The following is a 25,658-nucleotide window of genomic DNA, read 5'->3' on the forward strand; positions in this document are numbered from 1 at the left end:
GCTGGAGAAATGTAGGTGTTGCAGACAACAAGAATAAAAAAGAGACATAGAAAAAGAAACAAATAGACAATATTGAGGATATGAAATTAAAAAATCAACTATATATGTACACTATATACAAAACAAGTAATATAACAATAATAATATTAATCCAAAAAGAGTCAATTTCCATTGCATAAAACAGAGAACATCAGCAAATCCTCACATTTCAGAAGTTAATGATTCTGTCTGGCATTTTCGCTTGCATTTCTAAAACAATAATCAAAATTAGTTTGAAATAACTGACAATCAACTAATCAATAATCATCTACGCCCTGTTTCTGTGCCTGTGTTTTGTTGCCTAAAGGATCGGCTGGCAGGAAATCTTCCCAACTTTACAGTCTGCTTCCATGGTCTGCTTTTAGACAGGAGGATTCATGCATTCATCTAATGAACACTTTGAACTACACGCAGAGTCAATTTGAAAGCATGTGCAGTTGTGCACGTTTTTTGTTTTTTTTCCCCCTCTCATGCATATACTCCACAAGCACTTGTGCTCTCGAGTCCTTGCCAGAAAGCGGAAACCTCTCTGAAACCTTATGCATCCGAAAAATTACAGGGCAAACAGTTTTCCAGCCCACTGCCATTTACTCTGTGCTTAAAAGTGTGTGTGTGTGTGTGTGTGTGCGAGTGTGTTTGCGAGTGTGGTGTTTATTTTATCTGTATTCCAATAAACCTTGATTTTGTTGACACTGAATCAGCTTGCTGGGATGGAGCCCCGATCCCCCTCCGTAAGCATAGTCTGAACGTGCACACGTGCACACACACACACACACACACACACACACACACACACACACACACACAAAAGCTCATACTGTGACACCCCGACCTCACAGCGCTGAGAGCTGACTGTAGTGTTAATGCCACTCCTAGCACCATGCACTAGTGCTCCTTATTTAGGTCCTATCGAGCCCGCAGGCTGAAAATCTGTCCCTTCCACGCCTCCTCCTCCTCCTCCTCTCTCCCTCACTTCCCCGCCTTCACCAGACCGCCAGGCCTTAAGTCCCTCCGTTCCATCACTCCATCACGGAGAGGGCGCCGATAGATTTCCCCTCTGCTGAAGTGTACGCAGCGCTCCCCGCTTGGCAGCTACAAGGTGAAATGTGACACGAAAGTGAAAAAAAAAAGATTGCTCTTTACAAGTAAGAAACGTGCGCTGTCGTACAGAGTGACAGTGAGTGAGCTGGTAGAGGTTCGGCATCTCGCTTCAGGTCAAGTTGGCTGCTGCTGTAGTCAATGGGAGGGTCTCCATGTCTACTGTGCTGCACGCCACAGGCTCGGTTTAACACCAGGGCATGGTAGAAAATCGTTAAACTGGAAATTTTAGTGAGTTATTTCAACACAAACTACTTTGACAGGACAGACAGGGGTGGAAATAGCAAGAAGGGGAACATTTTAGGACCGCAAAAATCTTTATTATCTTTATTATTATCTTTATTTTCTTCCTTCTAGGCAGCCACTAATTTCCATAAATCTTGGCGTGTTCAAATCAGCTTGCAGAGACTCTACGCAGGCGATCCATCGGAATAGCAATTTCATTTTCTAAGGCCGCGCTGTTGTCGTGTGGTGATGCATTCGGACCGCTTTGAAAGCTGTCTATTCTACTGATGCATTCAGGCATACACCTTCATTACAGAGTTAAGGGTCAGACGCTGCAAAGCATCCTATTCATACGCTGTGTTGTTATTAAACCACAGCCTGTGGACACACATTAAGCATTAACAAAGGATCACATGAATCTCAAGGTCTCTTTATGATTGCTGTTAAACAGCTGTTAATGATCACATATTTTAAGCGAACAATGAGTCAGGGTGTGCCGATTTTAATATTGTACGGACATAGATGGAAAGAATTACTTCCAGCCAGCAGCTATGCTAAAAGAATAGCTTTCAATGGAAAAGTAACACACACCAAGGCGCAGTTGCAGTGAGGCGCTGATCACTGGAAGCGGACTTGAGATTAAGAAAAAAAAAAAAAAAAAAAAGAGTTGCACACACGCAGAATTAGTTTAGCATTTTGGGAAATACCCTTATCGGCTTTCTTGTTGTGAGTTGGATTAGAAGACTGATTGATTAGAAGACATCGATCTCTTGTTCAGTTACGTAAGTACAGAGCTAAAGGTGTGGAAGCGAAGTCCCTGAGGTTTCATTTCATACCCAGACTCAAGAGTGTGTGTTTGAGCTGTCAGCTGTGGCCATTAGAATCTGAAAGTAATTGCAAAACAGAAAAAAAAAAAAAGTTAACATGCAAATAGGTGGACAGGATCAATTTTTACACGGACGTTTGAACCACTTCACCTGGAGGTTAGTTTTGCTGCACTTCAATCGCACCAAGCGAGGTAATTGATAGCTTCCACAACACTCCAGGCGCAAGATGCACTTAACCACTTAATCACTCCGCCATCTCTGGAAATGAACGCTCGGCTTAATTAACAGTTCTCAAATATTGACAGCGGGTTGTGCTTGCAACTTGGAAGACATTTTAAACATGTTGCTCACATACGTGTGGGCAATGTGTGTGATATGATTCCACATATACTTCTTTTTTTTCCCATTTCAAACAATTGAAACATCCACTGAATTTTCCCCGTGCTTCCCAGGTGTCAGCTGGTATCAGCAGTTTAATGGAGTGCTGCAGCAACAGACTGACTCATATATGCATTTCCTGAGGAGTGACTGTGACTCATAAAGCAACTGCTGCAGGAACACACACACACACACAAGCACACACCAGCGTGCATATATGCTTAGGTACACAAGCACATATGCTGCATACAGAAGAACTGATTTGTGCGCCAGCGCTCTCCCGATAACAATTTTCTCGGCTTTGTGTGACAGCAATGAATAAATTAATGGATAAATAAACAAATCTGATGAAAAGTGCTTTGAAAAGGGAATCAAAGGTGATCATTTTGAACATGAGGTGAGTCAAAACATTCATTTTTGATGACTACTTGAGATTAAAGGGAACGTTCCACGCTCTACAACCTATAGCGAGGTATACATGAAAGCCTGATCAAATCCAGCGAACGCAGCACGCAGGCCACAAAATGGAGAACAGGCAGAAGAGATAAGACATTAAAAAAAATAGTTGTGGAGGAAATGAGGGGAGGTAGAGAGGAATTGGAGGAAGAGGAGCAAGACAGATGGAGGGAAAATTACTTTTGACACAAGCGGGAGATGAGAGCAAAGGGAGGGCTGAATTATCAAACGTGCATCTTTCTGTGTGTGTGAAAAAATGCTTATGAATGTGTGTGTGTGTGTGTGCGCGCGCTGCAGGTGGGGGCGAGTGTAAACATACATGCATGTCCTGACAGACTGCGTGTTCACTGGCGAGAGCTGCCTCCAGCCTATCCGAAGCCTTTGCAAGCTCACTCGCAGATAAAGCTTGAAGTCTCACTTTTACAAAACGCCTGCTTTGAAAAGAGAGGAGCTCTGGTCAAAGACAACACGAGCAGAATCTAAAGGAGATCTGTGTTCTCTCTTCAGCACTCCTTCTGCTCCTCCATCTCCCTCATTTTCTCTGTATTTTTCTCTCTATTCTTACCCCCCCCTCCACACACACACACACACACACACACACACACACACACACACACTTTTCCTTCTTTTTCTCAAATTCATTTTCTCTCCCCTCACTTACTTTTTAAAGCGCTTAGACTGAGAGAGTGGAACGCTCACCCCCCCCCTCCCCTCCATCATCCCGCCGGAGCATCAATATACAACAGAGCCCAGAGGTCCAAACAGGAGAAAGGCTGAGGAGAACAGCGCAACACCAATCCATAATGGATTTTCTTCTCTCTTTCATTCGCTTTCTGCAGGGAAATGCAGCGGAGGCACCACTGGCACAGAATAAGAGACGTGGGGAAGGGAGGGGGCAGCGGAGAGGTGAGAGAGGGAGAGATTTCGACGGGGGGAGAACCAGAGAGGCCGACAGAGGCTAAAACTGTCAATAGCAAAAACCCTTAAGAACATTTCTCTCATCTGTCTCTCGGGGGCTTGCATAACATATGCTTTCAACTATTAGCGAGGCCAGGCTCATAGCAGAAGGTGACAGGAATTAAAAGCAGCTTTGGTGTAGCTTCAGCTGATCAGATGCAGAAATTGTCTCCAATTATATCGGCCTGCAAGTGAGGGACTGCCAGCGGGCTTGACAGATATTAGACTGCAAGCAATAACATCCCGAAATACATGCAAACACAATGCATCAGTGAAAAGCAGCTCTTCTTATAATTGCAGCTAATGCAAATACAAAGTCTGGCTCCTGAGATGGTGAATCAGCCGAGTAATATTTACAGTATGTCCAAAATCCAGACTGGTTGAGAATGTGTAAACTTAGTGAGCCTGAAACTCTGCAAACCAGAGAGCCAATATTTCAGTTTGCGGTGTTAGCACAAGGCAGCCCCTTTTCTGCGGCTGTTAAATTGACGGTTGTACGGGAGGATGAGACTGTTGATTCAGAAATTGTTTGTTCGAGCCTTCACACCCAAGTGAGCTGCATTTCATTTTGCTAGTAGCTCTGAAGCCCAAGATGTGCCCAGAATCCCAGTGAATAACGTCGGATGCTGTCGCGGCTTCCACAGAGTCGGTCTTGTATTAGTCACCAAAGGATCTGCTTCAAATGCCTCTGAATGCGTCGGCGACAACAGTCCTGATCATAGTTTTAGCTCTTTTCCACCTTCCGCTCTGCTACCCTCATCAATACCCTTAAGTCCAAATGACTCTATGAAGGACGTTTCCAAGCTTATTACAACTTGGGTCTTAATTGAATGGTTTTGGCCATCTTTTTATTGGTCACAATAACATTGTACTCACTGCAGTTATTGCTGAGATCTGGGAAAACAGGGACATCGCTGCAACAAAATCTGAGAGGAGTGAACGGACGGGTTGTAAACAAGACATTAGGCGGATTAGCTACCACTTTATATGGAGACCAAACCAAAAGTGAGTGAACCTGAAACATCACTGCAGGCTCTTCTACAGGAAGCATACATTAGGTCAACTTTTAACCAGGAAGTGGTTTGATTAAAACCCGTCTGCTTGTCTAAATGCTCATGTTTCTGCCTTTTATTTGGAAATATCACCATGCCCCCAGATCTCCCTGTATCTGTGGGACACGAGCACGATGTTGAACTTTCATGCACTGCTAATACTTGTCCTACTCTTTTTGGTTTTTGCAATCATTGTCAAAAAGACGGCCCTCACAGACAATATAATCCTGATAGCCGTCCACAGCAGAGCGACTGAAACCTTAACATACAGTGTCTCCCACCCTTCAAAGCAGTCTGGCAGGCCAGCAACATCATTAATACTTTATGTGGTTTATTGCAGGCGTCTAATGATGAAAAGGGTTGTGAAAAGGAATGATTTTCATATCTATGAATATATAACAAGTATTGTAATAAACTTCCTTTAAATGTTCCACATTCTTATCTTGGGCAACATCCTGCATCCTTCAACTGCTGCTCATTAGCAAATTAGAAATATCCTTCAACCGTCAACACAAGTCCTGTAAATTTCTTTGAAAAGCGGGTTCAACATTGTGACAATCTGCATCATCATTCAGGTCAGATTACGCCTGACATAATCAAAACCCACACGCATACACAGGTAAATAATTTAGGCTGTCTTTACCGTGTCCGCAGGTTTCCCGGGCTGGGTGGCCCGTCATATACAGACAAGATGTCAAAGTCCTCCTCCAGGGCGAAGCCTTGAAACACCAGCTGTATCCGGTTGTGCTCCGCCGCCACAATCACCCATGTACAGTTGGCATAGTTAGGATAACCGTATGGGTAGCCAGGGCTCTCTATCGTCCCATTGGGACTGTGTAGTGTGTAACTGCAGTTCTGAGCTGTGAAGAGAGAAGAAAAAGGCGGTTAGTCGAAGGGTGTAAGGCGCGTTCGGAAAACTAGCCGAGTGCAGGAAGTTTGAAGTGTTAAGAGAACAAAACTAATTAACAAGAACGGAATTTTGCAAATACACACACACACACACAAGCGCACACCCACAGTCAAACAGTTTGCACCGAGTGCTGCAACATCCATTATCACCTGCAGCGTGCAGCAGAAGCCATTAATATGGCAGTGCTAAATGGCTCACCCTCTCCCAGCTTTCCCCACCTCCGTCGTCACACACTTGTTCACTCACTGGCCCTTTCACCACATTAGTAATAGGTTCCCACGTTAATACATGACATAGCTGGAGGAGAGAAGATCTGGGGGACAGGAGGGGAGAAAAGAGCTAACACACACACACACACTCACAGAGACACACTTGAGTACCACATAATTGCGCTCGTCGGCAGCCACTTGCACAACTTTCAGTCTTAAATTGTAATCGTGCGTGCTGACATCTATCAGCGCTGACGGACGGGCGAGCTATGAGCGTGTGTTTTGAATCCTGAGCAAAATGACTCGTCTTCCACTGATCTGAGCACAGCTGAGAGTTTTAATCAATGTCAGGGATTTAGCTGTAATTAATTGCCAATGTGTTTTGTCAGTTTTGTGCGCTTTCAGTGTCGATGAACGAATGAGCGTCTCTGTGTGTACATATGGATTTCCCCCCTGTAGTTAATAACACACTCATTTGATCTTGGCCATGGTTAATGTTTAATACGCCGGACAATCACAAACCATAAGAAGTGTTGTAGCTGTTGAAGTGAGACAACAGGAATGCAACATGTACAGAATTGATTTTCCTTTGCAGAAGAACCGAAGCATAAGTGAAATTACGGTTGCACAAAAGGAACATGCATACATGTCCTCACGGAGCAACTGAATTAGAATGTCTTGCGAGAAAACATGCTATTTATACAAATGATCTGTATTTTCCCTCTGTTTGCTGCAGCCACAAACCTGAATCATAATGCAGCCTGATTTAAATGTAATTAGGAGAGTACAATTGGAGGACATCTGTAATCTGCACAACCTGCATTATTTAACAACACAAACAGAAGATATGATTTTTGTTATGTTCATTTGTATCCATAATCATACCTGTGTGAATGTCTGGAATAAATCAATGCATAGGATTTAGCTATAGCGCCTTATTAAAACAGGGTATTAAAAAATGAGAACGTGCAGTAAACACACCGCAGCTTGGAAACATGTAAAAGGGAAGGCTGGTTGTTTAAATCCCTGCAGGGGAATGTGTATCTCTTACTGAATGCTTGTGAAACATACAGATTCTGTGCTACTTTGTGCACGCTCTCCCAAAGCTGCAAATCTGTCCAAATTTTCACTCTGAAACGTGTCTCACGCCGAGAAAAAAAAACCCCAGCAGGGATTTACAGGTAATAAGGCAGCAAGCATGAAGACTAGACAACAGAAAAAGCAAAAATGGGGCGATTTTCATTCCTCTCACTCTTCCTCACAAAAGAAATAAATAAAAGCGGAGAGAAAAACAGAAGAAATGACTAAGCATAGCCAGACGAGTGAACCCTGCATTTGTTTAATCGAGCCTGGTGTTTAAGATTTAAGGGGCTACATGCCACATCAGCGTGTTTGTGAGTTCTGAGATTCTAGCCGACGCACACGGAAACAAACAAAACCAAATATTAGCTTTTTGTTCAAGGTGGCACAGCAAAACTGTGTTTTTTTTAAGGGAGGGAAAAGTGGAGTGTCAGGAGGTGAAGATCCAGACTGTCTAGGGTGGCATCAGCAGCAGCAGGACGCTAATGGCATCCCCAGTCACAGTACATCCATCATACCACTGCTGACTCCCCGGGGCCCCGTCTCGCCGAAAAACAGGCAGGGGCCCCTCTCAGCCGTCACTTTTCAACGCTTCATATGCGCTCGACCTCTTCCGAAAGATGCTAATATGTGTGCACTTGAACCCTGGCCACTTGAACACACTTTAGTCTGGTGTTTTTCTGCTGCTTCGCGAGTGCAGCTCTTTGTTTGCTGCGGGGATCTGCAAGCGTTCTTTGGAAAAACTGCGCGGTGAAATGAAAAGGATCGTGCTAAATGAGATTAGCAGTAACTAAATATGTCCTACTTTACAAAGTGCTGAAAATAACTGAGCATCACAGTGTGCAGCCCTCATCTTTAACCAGTAACAAGAGAGAAGAACAAAGCCAGAGCCCTCTCCATCTGATTTTTCATTAAAGCCTTTAAATGGGCGCAGCAAGTGAGCATCCACCCTCCCAATTACCATCAGGTCAATACTAATATCCAGGTAAAACCTCCAAATCCACCTCTCCTACCTGATTTTCATATACACAGCCCGGTCAATAATCTCATCATCTCCTTCATTACGAGGCCTCCATCAGACAAATGCCAATCAATGGCCTGATGGCAGAGCTTGATAGGGGTCAGAGTGGACTGTGAACCTCTTGCACATATGCAATGAGCTGGGATGTGCGCACTGAATTACGAAACAATACCACGGAGGTTAAGGCAACTGAATTGTTATTAATCAGTTTCAGGATCGAACTGAAATGCTGAAAGACTGAAATGAGTCCATGACTCCTGAGGCTCAACAGACAAAATCTTTCATGTTAGAAATAAACATGTTGAGGGCGTAACGGCCCTCCTCAGTATTAGCAGCTGAAATGAGAACAATGTAAAGTTGAAGGACACCAAAGGAATACGTTTTGCAGCTGAATAAAAGCGCGTCGTATCATCAGAGCGCGTGTGTTACAAGGCGGCGGAACACGCTGTACATTCTGATATATGACAGCGGATCAGCCAGGCAGGAAAACATGTTCCTTGTATTTCACAGGTACAATTAAGTGAAAAAAATAAATAAATAAATAAAAAACCTGACAGAGAATAAGTCCAGCGAGCCTGCCAGAGCTCCACTAAATGCTATTTTGAAGTGTGAGCACCTGTGCCAAGTGACCGACTCTTAAATCGATAATGACGCACACAAGACACAAGATAGTGCTTTTAGAGAGGCTGCTTTTTTAGCTGCAGCCAGGAACATTTTTATCCTTGCTGAAAAATACATGGTCAGAATTGGAGAAAAACAGACACATCAGCGCTCACTTGGGAATGCACTTTTGTGAGCATTAAAAGGACAGTGTGAGAGATTTAGGGGGGGTCTACTGGCAGGAATTAAACATTCATTAGTATGTTTTTTGTAGTATATAATCACCTGAAGATAAGGAGTTTTCGTTACCTTAGAATGACCCTCTCATATCTACATAGGGAGCTCTTCCATGACCTGCCATGTTTCAATGGACAACACTGGCTCCAGAGAGCGCTTTTTGCATTTTTGCATTGAAGTGAAGGCCACTGTAGCTTCCTCTACACGCCTGAAAGAGGAGAGTGAGGTGAGGGGTATTCAACTGGCCGCAATTTGCAACCTCACCACTAGATGCCACTAAATCCTACAGTCCTTTAAGGAGCAGTTTACGACATCATCTTTGATAGCTACCATAAGATACATGTGCGACCGAGGTAAACCGAAGCACTGCAGGTCGACTCTCTCTGTTCTTTGAAAAGCCAGAGCCTTCAGTAGATTCAGTAGATCCTGCACTCGGGGCTTGGTTGAATTATTTAAGCCTCGCCCTAGATGCATTATGAAATTAGCTGCTGGGAGTTGTTGACCTGCTGTGAAGCCCCTCAGTATAAATCTGCAAGGTAGAGCCCATCCTGCAGTTGACCCCCCCAGACACACCGTAAAGACACCATAAATAGACTGCTGGCCATGCTGTTTCAGCCGAGCGAGGCGAGACCACCCTCTTCCCGGCAAAGTAGAAGGTCACGTTTTCTCAAGTTGTGTAAGTTATGAATATGGAGCGGCAGCAAATATGCTGGTTCAGCTATTCGACGAACTGCTAACTTGTTCTTGTGGTTTGTGTACTTTTCCTCTCAGCGTGTCTATGGGAACTATTTGCACTGGCTTGTACTGGAATGTTAACTATGCTTGATATCTGTGGATGCTCAACAGATGTGTTGTCCACTGCTTAGCCCACTGTGCCACTGGCAGCGTCCGCTTGGCACTAAGCATCTCTGCCGCGCTCGCCGCCAAATGGGTGTACAGGGAGAGGTATGACCTTGCTGGGGCAGCACTCCAGATCCTACCTGTGTGTGTGTTTGTGTGTTGGAGCTATTGTTTGCTTTGCCAGGGCAGTTGTTTAGTAGCGGGCACACAGGGCTGCGGCAGCGCGCTGTGACAGTTTGATGAATCGACGGTCACTGTGCTGTACTCCGGCAGGACGGCGGCCCCTCAGAGCGGAGGAAGGAGACAGGGAGAGACCAAAGGAGAGTGAGAGAGTGAGGGCGAGGGGAGCAGACAGACACAAAGTGGACTGACTGGCTGACTGAATGTATGGACATATGAGAAAATAGACGTGGAAGACGTGACATGAGGAATAATAGAAGCAAAGGTGAGATGAGGGACAGAGTAGAGGAGGTAGAAAATAGCAGCAGAAAAGCAAAGAGAAGGAGGATTGAAGGTGCGCGAGAAAGAACGTGTCAGAAGGGCAACAAAAGGAAGAGCAAGAGCCAATGGGAGTAAATGAGTTGGAAAGGGGAGGAAGACTATATAGGGGGAGATATTTTTACCTATTTTCTGCATCTTGTTGCCATTCTGTGCTGAGGTCACAGACAGCCAGAGTGACATTCACAGCAAGATAGTGCATAATCTGCACTGTTAGCAAGTCCTAGAGGTCTATTTGGAGGGATGCTTCGGCGGTGTGTGTATATGTGCGCGCGCACACACACACACACACACACACACACACACACACGTCTACGTATGGAGGTATCGGTTGTCTGCACATGCCTGAGTGTAATCCCTATACCCTGGGTGAGTATAGTGTCACATATCTGCATGGCACTCCTCCGCTTAGATGCAATTACACTGTCTAAAGTGAGTCTCAATGGGAGGAAATTTCATCTTGGCAAACATAATCCCAACATCACATTCACATAATACCATAAAGACACAAACAATACTTGTAATACAAAACTGAAAATCTCCTTTCTGGACTCCCATCTCTTTATCCTCCTCGCCTCGGTCCGGTCCCCTCATCTACAATTTTAATTTGCCTTTGGACAAAAAGACGAAGGCGCAGAGAGCGTCCTGTTCTCACAGTCAATAATAGAAGTGCTTTACGTCTTATGTTGGACTTCCAACATTCCCCGGCATGGCACAGTGAGCGAGAAAATGAAGAGATAAACCAATGCAACAGAAACTTACTGTGCAATTATTCCATTTGTCGCCGTGACATGCACAGTATATCTAAGGAAGTGTCAGAAGAATCGTGCACTAATAAATTAAACTAACACGGGATCAAAAACTACACATTCCAAGTCTCCCCCATTAAATACGGAGTTCAGCTCTTTCCTAATTCTCGAGAGAAATCATAAAAGCTTCATATATGAGGTCTATCACGGGCTATATCCATACAAAATGAGCATCCCACTGGAGCAAACATGGAATAACTGCCAACCAAATAAGCTCCTCTTGGGATTTATCGAGTAACAAAGCTATCCACTATCACATATAACCTATCCCATGAGTAAACTTCAAACAACCAAATGTTTGTGTGTCTATGTGTGTGTGTCTGTGTGTGTGTGTGTGTGTGTGTGTGTGTGTGTGCGCTTGTGCCAGGAACTGCCTCCCTGGTGGGAAGATAAACCCTTCCGCCCCATAGATCCTCTCAGCATCACTATTTGTCTCTTGACGTGTCAGCGCATATGCGCGCCTTGACCGCATCATATCTGAATTAACCTCTAGATGGCTGCCATTAAAATGGAAATGGGTGAGCTCAGCGATCCTGCTCCCCTCCATACATTAGGCTAATGTCCGGGCCAGGACGACACCGTCTGCCATTACAGACAAGCCAAATGCAGTGGAAGGCACTTGTAATAGGCTTGCTCCCACTTACCCCCCCCCCAACACACACACACATACACACACACACTCACACTGTTTCCACTGGACTGAATGGTAAATGTTGTTTCCTTATAAGGGCAGAAAAATGGAGCTTGCATTTCCATAATGGTGCACATTGGAAGCTTGGAATGACCTCCTGCTGCATGAATGTGTGAAGCAAAACAATGATCTGTGTAAACACACACAGAGGGAGGACGCTCAAGAAAACACATGGATGCATTTGCCAACATATACTCTCGATCGTATATTCGGGAACACATGCATCCATACCATGCTGACAATGTCAGTTGTGACATTCGCGTCTGAGGCTTTTTTTTAACGATCTTTTGACGTCCATGGCAACGCACAGTTACAAACACAACGCCAAAAACACGTTGTCGCAGCAGCACGACCGGAGGATGAAATGTGTGGAGCGCGAAAAACAAACAACACCCACGTGCAAAACTGCAGCCAAAGATTACGGCGTCGGAGAAAGTGGCTGCATGCTAAGGCGCGGACGAGGCGCGCATGCAGAAATGCACCCTCGCGTGAGTGCATGCACACGTTGCTGGCTGTTATCAGGGCTGGCAAAAGAGGCACAATGGAGCATGTGTTCTCTCACACCGAGAGGGGGAGAAGGGGGGAGCCAGGCAGTTCCTTCCAGCTGGGTCATATTTAACCAGCAGTATTATCATGCCAGCCAAAAAGACCTGCAGCCCGCGCACCCACCCCCCCCCAAAAAAAGCCACCCACACACATCCCTAAAACTCCACACTAAGCTTTCTGCCCAGTTCAAACACTGATTTAACAGAGATGCTATCGCTTCTTCATCGTGTTATTTTCCTCAATGCTTCCTTTCTTGTCGATACATTGAAATAGCCTGATTGTAAGTTAGCATTGATGTGAACAACGCCGCTCCTCAACCCACGCACCGCGGCTTCAAGGTGATCAATAGAGAATAGCCCATTCCGAGTCGAAGGCATGTTACGGTTGATGTTCTTCCCTTTCAGAAAGACCCCCATCCTTGTGGGGGAGTTTATTCAGCACTGATAAAAACGGGCCTCCCACACAAAACACAGCGAGGCTAGATGCCTGGGGAAATGCATGTGTGTGTTTGCCGGCGTGTTTTCACGTTTGAGCGTGCGCGTGCATGTGTTTCTGTGAAAGAGACACAGCACTTGAACGCAGCACTCAGCCCAGGCGCTTTCTCATTGTCTGCCCTGGGCTGCGTTCCAATACCCATACTACCATACTAGTTAGTATGTCAGAAAAGGATTTAGTACGTCCTAATACCTATATGTCAAATGCAGTACAGCAGAAGCACCAGGATATCCTACTGTACTGTATCTGGTCGTGCTTTGCAGCATGGAAGCCAGCATGCTTTTCTGGCTACTCTGACCCACAATCCTCTGTTCAGCCGAAGATCACACGACACGTCGACTGAGCCGTCGAGAGGGCGCGGACAGATGACAACTCACTGACAGAGGACTGAGGCCATGATGACAGATGACAGCGCATTCAAGTGTAAGTACTGCATATTCTGTGCGACTTGTATGTAGAATTAATACATTCAGTTTCGCGCTCTGGACTGCAACGGATGTACATGGGCCGGAGGGTCAAAGTTTGTATAAACACTGCATGCAACAGTACATACTTTGTGAGGGCAGCTGCAGGGCCGACTAAAAACAAAAGGAAAAGTGTGTGATTTGGAACGCAGCTCTGGAACAGCTTCTGCAACATGAAATAAATTAATAAATAATCACATGACAGATGAAAGGTTTTGTATAGTTTTTGAAGTTTCTAATTGCCAGTGTTTTTTATGGCTTTAAAATATCCTTCGTGTGTGCCTGCTTAGACAGAGTGCTTGAGAACATTGGATCTGACATGAGTTGGCATCGAAAAAATGCTAAATCACATGCAAGTCATTCACTGAACAGCATTGTCTTCATTCATTTGGTTGGAACCTTCCACTGCTGTTTTGCCTGAGCCTCTCTTTCTTTTAACTTTCTTTTCTTTTCTTTTATATGGAATAGGTATCTTGTCTTTAGAATTTGGGCATTTGTTTTAACTTCCTGCTTGCTTTTGGGGGGTTTTTTTAATTGTTTTTTAACCCTTTCTATAATAGGGCTTTGCTTGTAGAGCTCACAGAGTGCCTGATGAATGAGCGTGGCCTTCCTCGGCCTGCATGGTGGTGGTAATTGCACATTCACTTCCCTTTGGTTTGTGTTTTGCTTGGTTGTGCACAATTGTAGGGCAGGGTTCTGTCATCCCCCCTCAGCTGGCCCAATGCCATGAGGTCCATCTGTGTCTTAGCAACTTTTTGTTTTTTGTGTAAATGTACAGATAAGTTATGACAGATGCTATCTGCATCTAAACCATGATTGTTTCCTAAACCTAACCAAGTAGCTTCGTTGTCTAACCAAACTGTGACTGAAAACTAAAACATAAATGACTCATCTAAGTCTTTTAAAACATTTGCTTGACCCATTCATCCACCACAACCCCCACAAATAGACACTCCATTTAATTAATCGCATTAATTTTTTTTTTTTTTTTATATACATATATCTTGTTTCAGTCTTGTGCCAGTAAATCTGCTCATCTGACAGTGAAATCCACATCTGTCTTTATTTCCACGCATCTCTAACTTCCCAGCTTGGTTACATATTGATGATTAAAAGATGAGTAAAAATAAATAAATAAATAAACAAGAGGCGCGAGAGAAGTGCATTTCAAAGAGCCTCATTCACTGCTCCTGTCACAGAAGCTGTATGTTGTTCCCATGACAACAAGAAAACAGGAGAACACATGAAGACAAATCCCTCTCCTCAATTATTTATTATTGTTTGAGTCCGCCTTAACACTTCATCTCGCACATGCACGCAGCAACGCACACACACACGCCCGTGCAGTGCAGCCAAATGCACACACTCTCATATTGTACACGCATTGAGCACATGCCACAAACGATTTCACTTTTCCCTTCCAGCCTCCCTTGTACGTATGGGGAGAAAAAGCACAATTACGTGTGACATTAATGTGCGAAACAGTGAAAGTCAATTATCACCTCATTTTCATTCTCTTCACATGTGACAGCTGGTCTCTTTGAGTTATGTTAGACTGAACCTACGCTGAGGAGCCAATCTTGGTTACATCCTGCCGTGTATTTGCACTCAAACTGCACCAGAAATCGGCGAAAACTACACTTTCTGGACCAATTAATAGCAGCAACAGGGGGTGGTGTAATGCAATTATGGATGTGTTAAATGTATGAGATGGATATCCATGTTGATCTATGTGTGTGTTAGTCAGTGGGCATTCATGGACATTTGATCCCCTCTGAGGATTGAATATTAAACCCAAGAGGAAGCACGGATCCAAAGGTCAGGTCATGACTGTCCCAGCAGGACTTTTCCATCTATCACTGAGAGATGGATGAGCTGCGGATGATCAATCAGCCTCACTTCAGCTTACTGTAGTACACTTTTACCTTTCAACTCAGGTCCTAGCTGACCCCAGGAAGGCTCAAGTGTCCACTGTGGACCGCCATCATAATTAATGGGGCTGCATGCATCATTGAAATGGACCAGAATTTCTTTTAAATGAAAGAAGATATTGCCTTTGCATGCTGCATTTCCACACTGCTGACAGAATGAAGTCAAGTCAATGTTATTTATATAGCCCAATTTCAAAAATGTGCCTCCAGGGGATTTACAATCTCTACAGCAGATGACACCCTCTATCCTTAGACCCTCGATTCGGATAAGGAAAACCTGGAAAAATAATGGAAGAAACCTCATGAAGGATCCCTCACTGAGAGCGGACAAAATAAATTATGGATTAGATTTGCATTGGCTATGTATGTGTTAATCAAAGCCGAAAGCCAACAGCCTTAAATCATTTTCTTATGTGTTTCAGGCACAAGGTTGCATCATATTTGCACAAAAATCCAAACAAAGCTGCTAAATAAATAATAATAAATATTTGCCTCTGTGTTCCCGAATACCATTAATAAAGTAACAGATTTCTGACATTTCAGACCTTTCTGTAACACTGTATTTCTTGACTGCTTGACATGTAATTCTGTCCATTTCTGTGGTAAAGACGAGAGGAAACACTCATTTCCATTCATTAGGCATTTATTTTCTCTGTGGCAGCAAAACATGTAACATGAGCCAGCGGGCAGCTGCTGTAGCTTTAGGTTAAGCTGGTCTAGACATCAGACACTCTGAGGGTGATTAACTCTAACCAGACACACTTTAGTCTGACGTTAGATCGACACTTGAGAGCCTCGCAACATTATAGCGACAAATACCCTCTGGATTTGTTTTATTATTATTTGGGGGAATACGGTTCCTGGCTATCTTGTCGAGAGAGAGATTTCTTGTTGTTGGGTAGGTGTTTAGATTCAAGGAAGTTATTGCGCCAGCCCAAAACATAGTCCTAGGCTAAATCCACCACAAAACCACAGCTTGACCTTTTCACTCTGTGGGTTTTTTTTTTTTTTTTTTTGTACAGAATAAAGTAATGAGATGTAATGTGCTAATTAGTGACATTAAGATGTGCTGCAAGGTGGGTTTTTTCCCCTTTCTGACAGCCAGGCTAACCGTCTCCCCCTGTTTGCAGTCTTGAAGCTTAGCTAAGATAACCAGCTGCAAGCTGTAGCTGTATTTACTGCACAGAGCCATAAAGATATGAATGACATCAGTAAGTCAAGATGCTGCAAGATGCTAAACTCATAATGGACCTCACATGTGGAGGAATGCAAGACAGACACACACTCGCTGACTCTCTCCTTGTGATGACTCTGCCTCCTTCCCAGAAAAAGACCACTGACAGATTGCCCATACGTTGAACAGAGAGAGCAGCGGTACAGGAAAGGAAAAAAAAAAAGAAGACAAGGACAAGGACAAGATACCTCCTGCCCAGGATCTAATCTTCAATCTGTGGGATCACTGATATCTGATAAGGACAGTGTAAATCAGGAAGCTAAAGAAACCGCTGCCTGAGCTTTGTGTCTATACAAGACAGACAGGGCATCTACATCTGTCTCTCACTTTGTGGGGATTTACTGTAGCTGAAGCCAATTCCCATGTCTGATAATAACAGGAACAAGGAAATTGGAATCAAGATTGAGACTTCTCTGCTATGGCTCAGAGAGCTCACGTAAGCGCTGGGTTTTTATCTATTTATTTATTTTCACCTGTAGTTATCCAGGGACGAGTGACTGAGTGTACTGTGCACATGTCTGGCCTCGCAGCAGTTCGGCGGTTGCAGTAGTTGCATCTGAGAGCAGCCCGGTACCACCAAGCTGTCCCACTGTCTTCTACAGGGGAAATGTGGGTCAGAAAAGAGAAATGAGGACCACCTCCTTCCCAGGATCCATTGCTAACTTGTTCTTGAGAAAGGCGCTTCGCCATAACCTCTCCATCCACCATCCAGCGTCTCTAACGGAGCCGAGCTGCTAACGGCAGAAGACCGCAGCTTCACGGAAAAGCTTGCAGGAATGTTATGAATGTGAAGCGCTGCCAGAACAGAGCAGTAGTAAAGTGCTACATTTATATTCCCCCGGATAAGCAAAGCAGCCAAAAAATGCATTTATTAATTTACCGCCGTGCTCAGGGACATGTCGAGAGTCACATTTGAAGGAAATGAATATTTCTCATTTGTTTTCTGCCAGGTTTTACTCTGATTATGTCAGATTTGAACTATTGACTTTACAACCAGAGCCCCCAGATATATACATGCAAATGCTTTGGTTTGAATGCGCATGATGTGTAATGAAGGCAAGGTATTTTACTGTGGCAATAAAATCGAACTCGAATACCATTTTTAAGTGTTTAATAGATGAAATAGCAGAGGAAGCGATTGAATTGTACCGAAATTAATTGGATGTCCCTCTTCATCCAATTGAGGGCCAGTTTAATCAAGATATTCTGTAAAGTGCATCTGGATATAAGTTCATACGGTCTAATAGTCCAGTTTCTGTGTGTGTGTGTGTGTGTGAGTGTGTGTGCATGTGTGTGATTGTCAATGAAGCTGTGTACACTGGTGAATGGCTGCATGAATGCATTTAGATTTTTTTTTTTCATGGGGGGTGGGGGTGGGGGGGGTCTGCAAGTGTGCATGAATTAGTGTGCATGTGTGTGTGTGTGTGTGTGTGTGTGTGTGTGTGTGTGTTAGTGAGTCACCGTGCGGCTGCGATCAGTGTGACGAAGCACACTGACAGAGCTCTGGCCATCTGGAGACAGATGACAGTGTGAATCACCAGAGAGGAGGATGGAGGAAGGAAGGGGGGAGGCGGTGGGATGGATGGAGGGGGGACAGGAGGTGAAGGTACGACGGGGGAGACGCAGAGGGAGAGGAGCGGGATGACACATCGGCGGGCAGGTGGGGAAATGAGGGAGCTCGTGACGGCGGAGCATTTGCATCATCTGAGAGCTGCCTCACGTGCACGTGCGCCCACACACACCTGTGCATGGACACGCACAAACACACACACACACACACACACACACACACCGTGTCTGTCCAGTGGCCCTTTTTGAGCGAGCTAATGACCTGCTTGTCAACACTTTAGTCTAATCATCCCAGAATGAATGGGGGTGGCAACTCACAGACTCATCCAGACTCATCCAAACACACACACACACACACACACACACACACACACACACACACACACACACGTGCCCACAAGCTTACTTACACGCTGTTAGTTGTTGAAATAGGAGTCTGCTTGATGCCTGATAAGGAAATGAGCTCTCCAAATACATCATTTGCTAAAGAGAGGAAAATCAGTCCAAAGGCCCAGGAACACAGGGCTCAGATTATCTCGCAGCTGGTGTAAGCTTATCGCCCCTCCACTCCCAGTCGGCTCCCCTCTCCGCCTCTCATTCCCCCTCGCAGCAGATCTAGTCCTGCTGTTTTCTCACATCCCTGCGCCACCTCTTTGCAATCTCCATCTTTATCTTGGCCGCCGCTCCCTCTCCCACTTCACGGCTCTTTCACCTTTGCTCAAGTGGGAGAGAGCGACAGCGCCGCAACCCACATCTGCTCCGCATCCCAGACATTTCCTCTGTTTTGAGTAAATACATAATGTCATCTGTTTCTCGGCTCCCACTCCACCCGTTATTGCTCAGTGGTGAATGTGGAGAGCAGATGGGAGATGCGACGCAACGGAGCGTGCAGGTAGTGGAGGATTTGAGATTGAGAGTAGCAGGCAGGCAGGTGGGAGAGACGCGAGAAGCAAAAGGGAAGTGAGAAGGCCATGTGCTCATCCTGAAAACACAAACAGGAAATAGGACACACACGGGACTCTGTGTTTGCTAAGTTGGTAAGGACGTGCGCTCGAGTGTGTTCAGGAGACCAGTTAGCCAACCCCAGCTCAGCTTCCACACATTTTAGCCAACGTTTATCAAACATGCAACACAGTGCCTCCATGATGGCAGCTCATGATGCGGGCTTTGGGATCCACATGCTTCCCTGATGTTGATAAAATGTCAGAAACTAGTTTAAAATGCCCGTCAACTCACAGAAAGAAAGAAGACAGGAGCTTTAACTAAGTCATGTTTGGCATGTGTGCTTTAAAAATGACTCTCAGAACAGTTTTACAGATTCACTTTCTCCCAGTCAATGATCAATTTTAACTCTACATACTATGGCAATGAACCTCTACGTGGCTGTTCTTTGGCAGGATTGACTCTCACAATGCCATGAATGTGGAACAGTTGCTAAATTCTGCATAAAAGCAACAGCAGACACCTCGTGATATGATCTTGTCAAACGGGCGCCTGAAGTCTGTGTTTAACTCGGGGTCCAGTGCCATGAAAGCATTGGAGGAGTCCCAAGCGGAGGAGCCAGCTCGCCCTCCACTGAGGAGCCGCAGCTGCTGAGGCCGCTGGCCGGAGGAGCTGTCCGCGGAGCGGGAGGACAACTCCGGCTGAGCGGCGCGCTCAGCTGCGCCCTTCGCTGTCCAGGGTGCTGAACATGTCACCGTGCAGTGAGCGTTGGAGATGCTGCAATCGCCATCCCTGGACTCAAAGTGCGAGACAAAGCCTTTTCAAACTAATGTATTCCACACTCGTTCGAGTCTGCAGCTTAGCCATTAGATAATTCATGACTGAATCATCAACAGCAGTGTTTCCGAAGAGGTGTTCCCAATTAAAACTGCATCAATTAGAGGTTAGAGGTCCGCGGCCTCTCTGTGTGCCTGAGGGTCTTTAAAACGAAAACGTTCACGTTAGAGTTTGTCATTTTTCATTTGCTGAACTTCAAAAACGACTTTCTCCCCGGCTCCCCCCCCGCGTTCAAACGCACGCGTCCGCGCACCCCTTGGACTCCTGCGCGCGCGCGGACGCACGCGTCGTTTCTTCGGGAGCCTCATGACTGCGCGAATAGAAGCGAATGTCATGAAGGGGGAGAGATAAAAAGGAAAGGGGGCATCAAGCCCTCCAGTCCTCATAACATTACTGCAAGTTGCATCATGAGCGCAACGCGGCGCCTCCGCGTAAAGGGGAGCGCGGGCTGAGAGCGGAGGACGGCGGAGCGTGATCTTGCGTGTAAAATGGACATGCTGAGCGACTGTCTCATGCGCCGCTGACGACTCATCTAATAGCGGCCGAGCTGGAGTGGAGAGCCGAGAAAAACGCACCACATAGACAAGGCGCGTCATCCTCAATCTGCCTACTCTTCCCTTCCCCTCCTTCTGCGTCCTCTCCTCTGCACGCCTAAATGAATAGAGGTTGATTACCGCGTATTGTACACCCAGTCCACAGGGAGCGCTGGGTTTGATCCCGTGGAGAGGGCGCGCTGTTCACTTCAATAGCTCTTTGTCAGGAAAAAAAGCCTTTCACATGTCTCTATCTTTGTCAGCGTGACCCATGGGGATGATAACGTGGCAACAAGGCAAGCCTGGAACTTGTGTAAAGTGAGACTGGTTGACGAGCTAAGGCGGTATTAAAGCGATATAACACACCTGAGACACGTCTTTGATGCTTATCAAACGAAATGCAGTGAAATGCACGTTCTCATTTGGCCAGCACGCGGCATCACGCATGTATCAGGCTCCGCTGGTCATTAACGGGCAGGTCTCGCTCTGGTTTGATCAAGTGTGCTTGCAGAGAGACGCCACGAACCCCGGGTCCCCTCTCCCCTCTCCGCTCCGCCTCTCAGCATAGCGTGAGGCTCTGGTGCCGCTCAATGGGAGGATGGGGCAATTGCTGGTGGCTGCAGCGCCGAGGGACGCGCCAGACCACCACAGCGCCGGCACGAGGTATTCAAGCATATTTATCGACACCGCTTAAAGTAAACGCTGTTACAGGGAGGTAGATAAATGGTCTGGCTGGCCCTGCTCTTCGTAAATATGTGCAATAAGTTAAAGTCGCTTTACTGGCTCAGAAAAAGTCGACTCAATCGGCAGGAGAGTGGGCAATAAAAGCTCCCTGGACTCAAATAAAACAAGAAGCCTCCTACGAATATAGCCGCAATGAGATTTACTCCAGAGCAAAGTGGGAGGGATGTGTCAGTTTCAGAAAGATTGAGCTGAACGCCATGAACCTACATGTCACCAAAACCAGCTGGGTGGTGCATGGCACAAGTTTGACCAAACAGTGGGAGTTGTTTGGTGAAACGGGGGACGCTTCTGTTCGACAGTAAGGCTCAGGCCGCACTGACACAGTACGAGACAACAGGGCCTACTGCGCTTTGGTGATGCTGAAAATGTGCCCAGTTTCCACTCACTCGTGGATTATGCGCCGTCCAACCAAAAGGTACGAGTGGGCGAGCGCAGAGCCATGACTCATTGTCAAATTCATATTGTGGCCGTGGCAGTATTCTTGGCTTTTGCTAAAAATAGTGCCCATTCTGTGGTGAGGAGCCAAGACAGTGATGAAACGGCTGGCTTCCTTTGCCAAAGGACCTGCTCTGGATGGCAAAAATCATTGCGCCTCTTCCCCGAAAAGCCTGGCCTCTAAGTAACGCCACGAGCTGACCGTGATGAATGCCCACGACTGGGAAAAAAATAATAAAAATAAAAATAAATAAATAAAATCATGGATCAGTAAAGTAGTCTCTCCTCTCTGAACACACATTTGGTTGCGAAGACATGAAAGTGAATGAATAGTAATGATAATCTGTTGAATGCCCAGCTCAGGCTGCAAGATTTCCATTTGCAATTAATCAAGGACAGAAAACCCAGAGTCAGTTAATTAGTGCCCCCCGAACACGCACGCGCGCGCGCACACACACACACAGAAACAGATAGAGGGAGACAACCTGTACACAAAACGTTGTTCACTGATGCTTATTGGGGCATGTGGGGAAACTGACAGGGAACAGTCAGAAAGAAGAGCATCCCTCTACGTGCACGCGCACACGCACAAGCGTACACACACACACACACACACACACACACACACCCTTCTGGACTCTGAACAGCATAATAATCAGCCGCCTGCTTGACCATCTCAACTGATTTCCTCACGCCTGCAGCGCGTGCCGAACACAGCCTCGTCTTCCTACCTGAGACCTTTTTTTTTTTTTTTTTTTTTGCGGGAAGCAACAGTCGCACAGGTTTGTTTAAACAACCCTACAGCTCACTCAATCCGCCCATCTCCTCACATAAAGCACCGAACACAGTCCTTTCACGAGACGCGAGGATGGACACGAGCTCGGTTGCCATTCCTGAGGACCCGCTGTCACCAAAACAGCCACCCAGCCAGTCACCCCCTCCTCTATGAATAACTTCGGGTGCGAGCACAGCGAACATCGCAGCAAGGTTGAGGCTACATGCGCCTTCGGGATGAGTGCGTGTTGCTAGTGCTGATTTGCATTCAGTCGGGGATCGGGGAGGGTGGGCGGTGGAGTGGGGGGGCAAGCCTGCTGCATTTTGCATGTCTTCAGCTGCACAGATGAGGACTTACCCTTTACTGAGGCGGCCAGTAGCCCCATATATAAGAACAACACCCGGCTCCAATGGTGCGCCTGCACTCCCGCCTTCATTAGAGCAAAAATCCGTATTCCGTCCCCTCTCCTGCATGCGCATTCCGCTCTCCTCGCAAGTCCCGTTGCTCCGTCCCGGTTTGAAGCGGCGGTCATGGCAGGGCTGTTTCTCAGGTCTGGCAGGCACGATAGTTCTCAGTTGGTCGAAAAGGGGAGATTCACTCGGTGTCGGCGCTGAGAAAAATCCCAATGCATGGAGGAGGCTCGGATCTCGCAGCTGGACTGAACCATGTCATGCGGGCACCGAGGGGTTCAGAGTCTCTGTCTGAGAAGATAGATTTCACACCTAAAAGGGGGGAGAAAAGGAGGGAAGGCAAACCGAGGGGGAGACGTGATTCAAGTGGTCACTGATCTACCCCCCACGCGTAAAAAATCGCGAAAATCCCTCGACCGCTCCACATATGCAGTAGATATTACCAGACACGCGTCAAAAAAACCCAAAAAACCCAGATCCCTCCTTCAGTTTGTCCCGCAGCACTTGTTTGTCCTTCTCTTCAATTTATCTCCCTTTGATAACAACATCTGCGGCGCCGATAATCCACGGTTAAACTCGTCACTGGACCGAGATCGAAACGGACGAGCGACGGATGGTGGAGAGCCACAGAGGTTATCCGGATCCGAGAAAGAAGGGAAAAAAATCGCCTCGTTTTAGAAGTTCTCGACCAACGTCGGAGTGCAGTCAGTGATCTCACTGTATGGCGCGAGAGAGATGCGGTACGTGTGTGTGTGTGTGTGTGTGTGTGTATCCCCAGTATCGCAGCGCTCAGCCACAGCGTCGTCTCGGGTCTGTGCGACGCCAAGATTCAGACTGCAGACCTGCTCCTTCTCTGCGCGTCTCTCTGCCTCTCTCTCTCCCTCCCTCCCTCTCACACACACACACTCTCTCTCACACACACCCTCCCTCTCTCTCCCACTCTCAGTACCCTCTCCAGGCACATCATATGCCTGCAGATACATCTAACTTACTCCATTCGCTAGTGATGAACCCATAAATTGAGTTAAAATGTGACTAACCCACTTTTTAATCACAAACCATCATTTCTTAAAATCAAAATCCCCAATAATAATAATAATAATAATAATAATAATAATAATAATAATAATAATAATAATATGAAGCATTAGATCCACCTTGTTTCAATTTGTTATGGTAAGATTTAGGGGGCCACAACGAGGCCATTGTCTCCAGCCATTAAGACCAATCACCGGATGGCCCGGCAGTTTAACATAGATGTCCACTTCCTGCTCACTAAACGTGAAATTGATGCTTAACAGGCCGGAACCCCTTGCCAGTAAATTTGAATGTCATTTCCACTTTTGCATATGACCGCCGTAATTAGCTCTCCGCAATGCGCCGCGCGTGGAGACGGTCGTGGTAACGAAATGCGCGCCGGCCTTCAACCCCACACACACAAACACGACGGAGATCATAAATCAAAGTCACTGAATTGAACCTCGCCAGCGCCGGACGGCGATTACATCGTTTTGTTTTTTGTTTTTGTTTGTTTGTTTTCGTGGCATGTATGCACAGCCCAGCATGTCTATACAATCTATACAGACCTCTTCATTCATTCATTCATTCCTTAGAATGATTATTACAAATTCTATACCACTAGATCTGATCTAACTTCTTCTTGTCAGCCATCGCCATTAAAAACGCCCCAACAGGAAATAATTGAAAAGATAAAGTCGAATTAAAAATGGCTGAATTGCTGAAATGGTCTAATGTACCGTTGAATTATCATTCTCGAATTTCAACCCGTTGCTATGACACCCTGCCAAGACAATACTTCGAAACACAGCTGGATCAAAACAAACAACTGAGCGCTTTAACGACAAGACTGACGAGTCCATGGACAAGAGAGGGAGGAAGACGCCGCGTCGAGGTCGCTGGACGCCGCGATCCTCACGACGGTTCGCCGGCGCGTTTGCGCCTTTTCCGCGCTCCACCTGGATCCATCCTCACGTGCCGAGTGACGGCTTTGACCGCGTCTGCAAAAACATCTGGGGAAGAGCAATGGAGGCCGAGGAGGAGCTCGACAGAGGTCAAAGTTCACATGAGAGACAGCAGCTCGAAGACCGGACTGCTCCCGACGGCGAACCGAGTCACCGGTAAGACAGCCTGGACCACTGGCGCGTCCATCCAACACACACAGACACACAGACACACACACACACACACACACACACACACACACACGAGCTACTGTACCTTAATGTATGGGCCGACATGAGTCAGTCAAGATAAATTACACCACCTCAGATTAATCCGATGTAATGTGTCAGTGAATGAGCCTCACAGCAACTTTATGGTGCACTTACTGCAGGTTTTCTATACATCTTCCAACGCAGTGGCAGCCTGATACAGTCCACCTAAATGATGCTCCTGCAACTGCATCACTTTTCTCCTTCAGAGAGGCATCATCTCACTTCTCTCCTCGGGAATGTGGTGCGCCACTCAGTACATCTGATTAGGGTAGTTAATACTCTAATGTCAAAAAGAAGAACGCTGTGACTCCAGCTTAATGTCACTGATATATTATGCCATGTTGTCCGTGTATTCCTTAAAGTGTGTCTGCGTAGACTTGGAAACATTGAAAGAGTCCAATGATTGGATGGTTTTACTCTTCCTTTAAGAGTTTTTAAGGAGTAAAACATTTATTTAAAATTGGATGAAAATGATGACTCATGCTTTATAGACCAGGTATAAGCCATTAATAAGAGGAAGTTTGGGTTGCCAGGTTCTTTCTTTGTATCTATCCATCCATCCATCGATCTCCTCTGCAGTTT

At 46.0% G+C, this 25,658-nt stretch overlaps 1 protein-coding gene across 1 annotated transcript in view; it reads right to left on the reverse strand.

Annotated features, from left to right (window-relative positions):
* The window catches only part of csmd2 (CUB and Sushi multiple domains 2), a 223,431-nt gene extending 200,467 nt beyond the window's left edge, over positions 1 to 22,964 (reverse strand). The window contains exons 1-2 of the mRNA XM_041954696.1: positions 22,790 to 22,964; positions 5,676 to 5,892 (exon numbers count right to left, since the gene is read on the reverse strand). Of these exons, the coding sequence (XP_041810630.1) occupies positions 5,676 to 5,892; positions 22,790 to 22,964 (392 nt within the window). The remainder of the gene's footprint in view (positions 1 to 5,675; positions 5,893 to 22,789) is intronic.
* Between the last annotated feature and the right edge of the window lie 2,694 nt (positions 22,965 to 25,658).

The sequence above is a fragment of the Chelmon rostratus genome, chromosome 16 (assembly GCF_017976325.1).
Source record: "Chelmon rostratus isolate fCheRos1 chromosome 16, fCheRos1.pri, whole genome shotgun sequence".
Taxonomy (NCBI): Eukaryota; Metazoa; Chordata; class Actinopteri; order Chaetodontiformes; family Chaetodontidae; genus Chelmon; species Chelmon rostratus.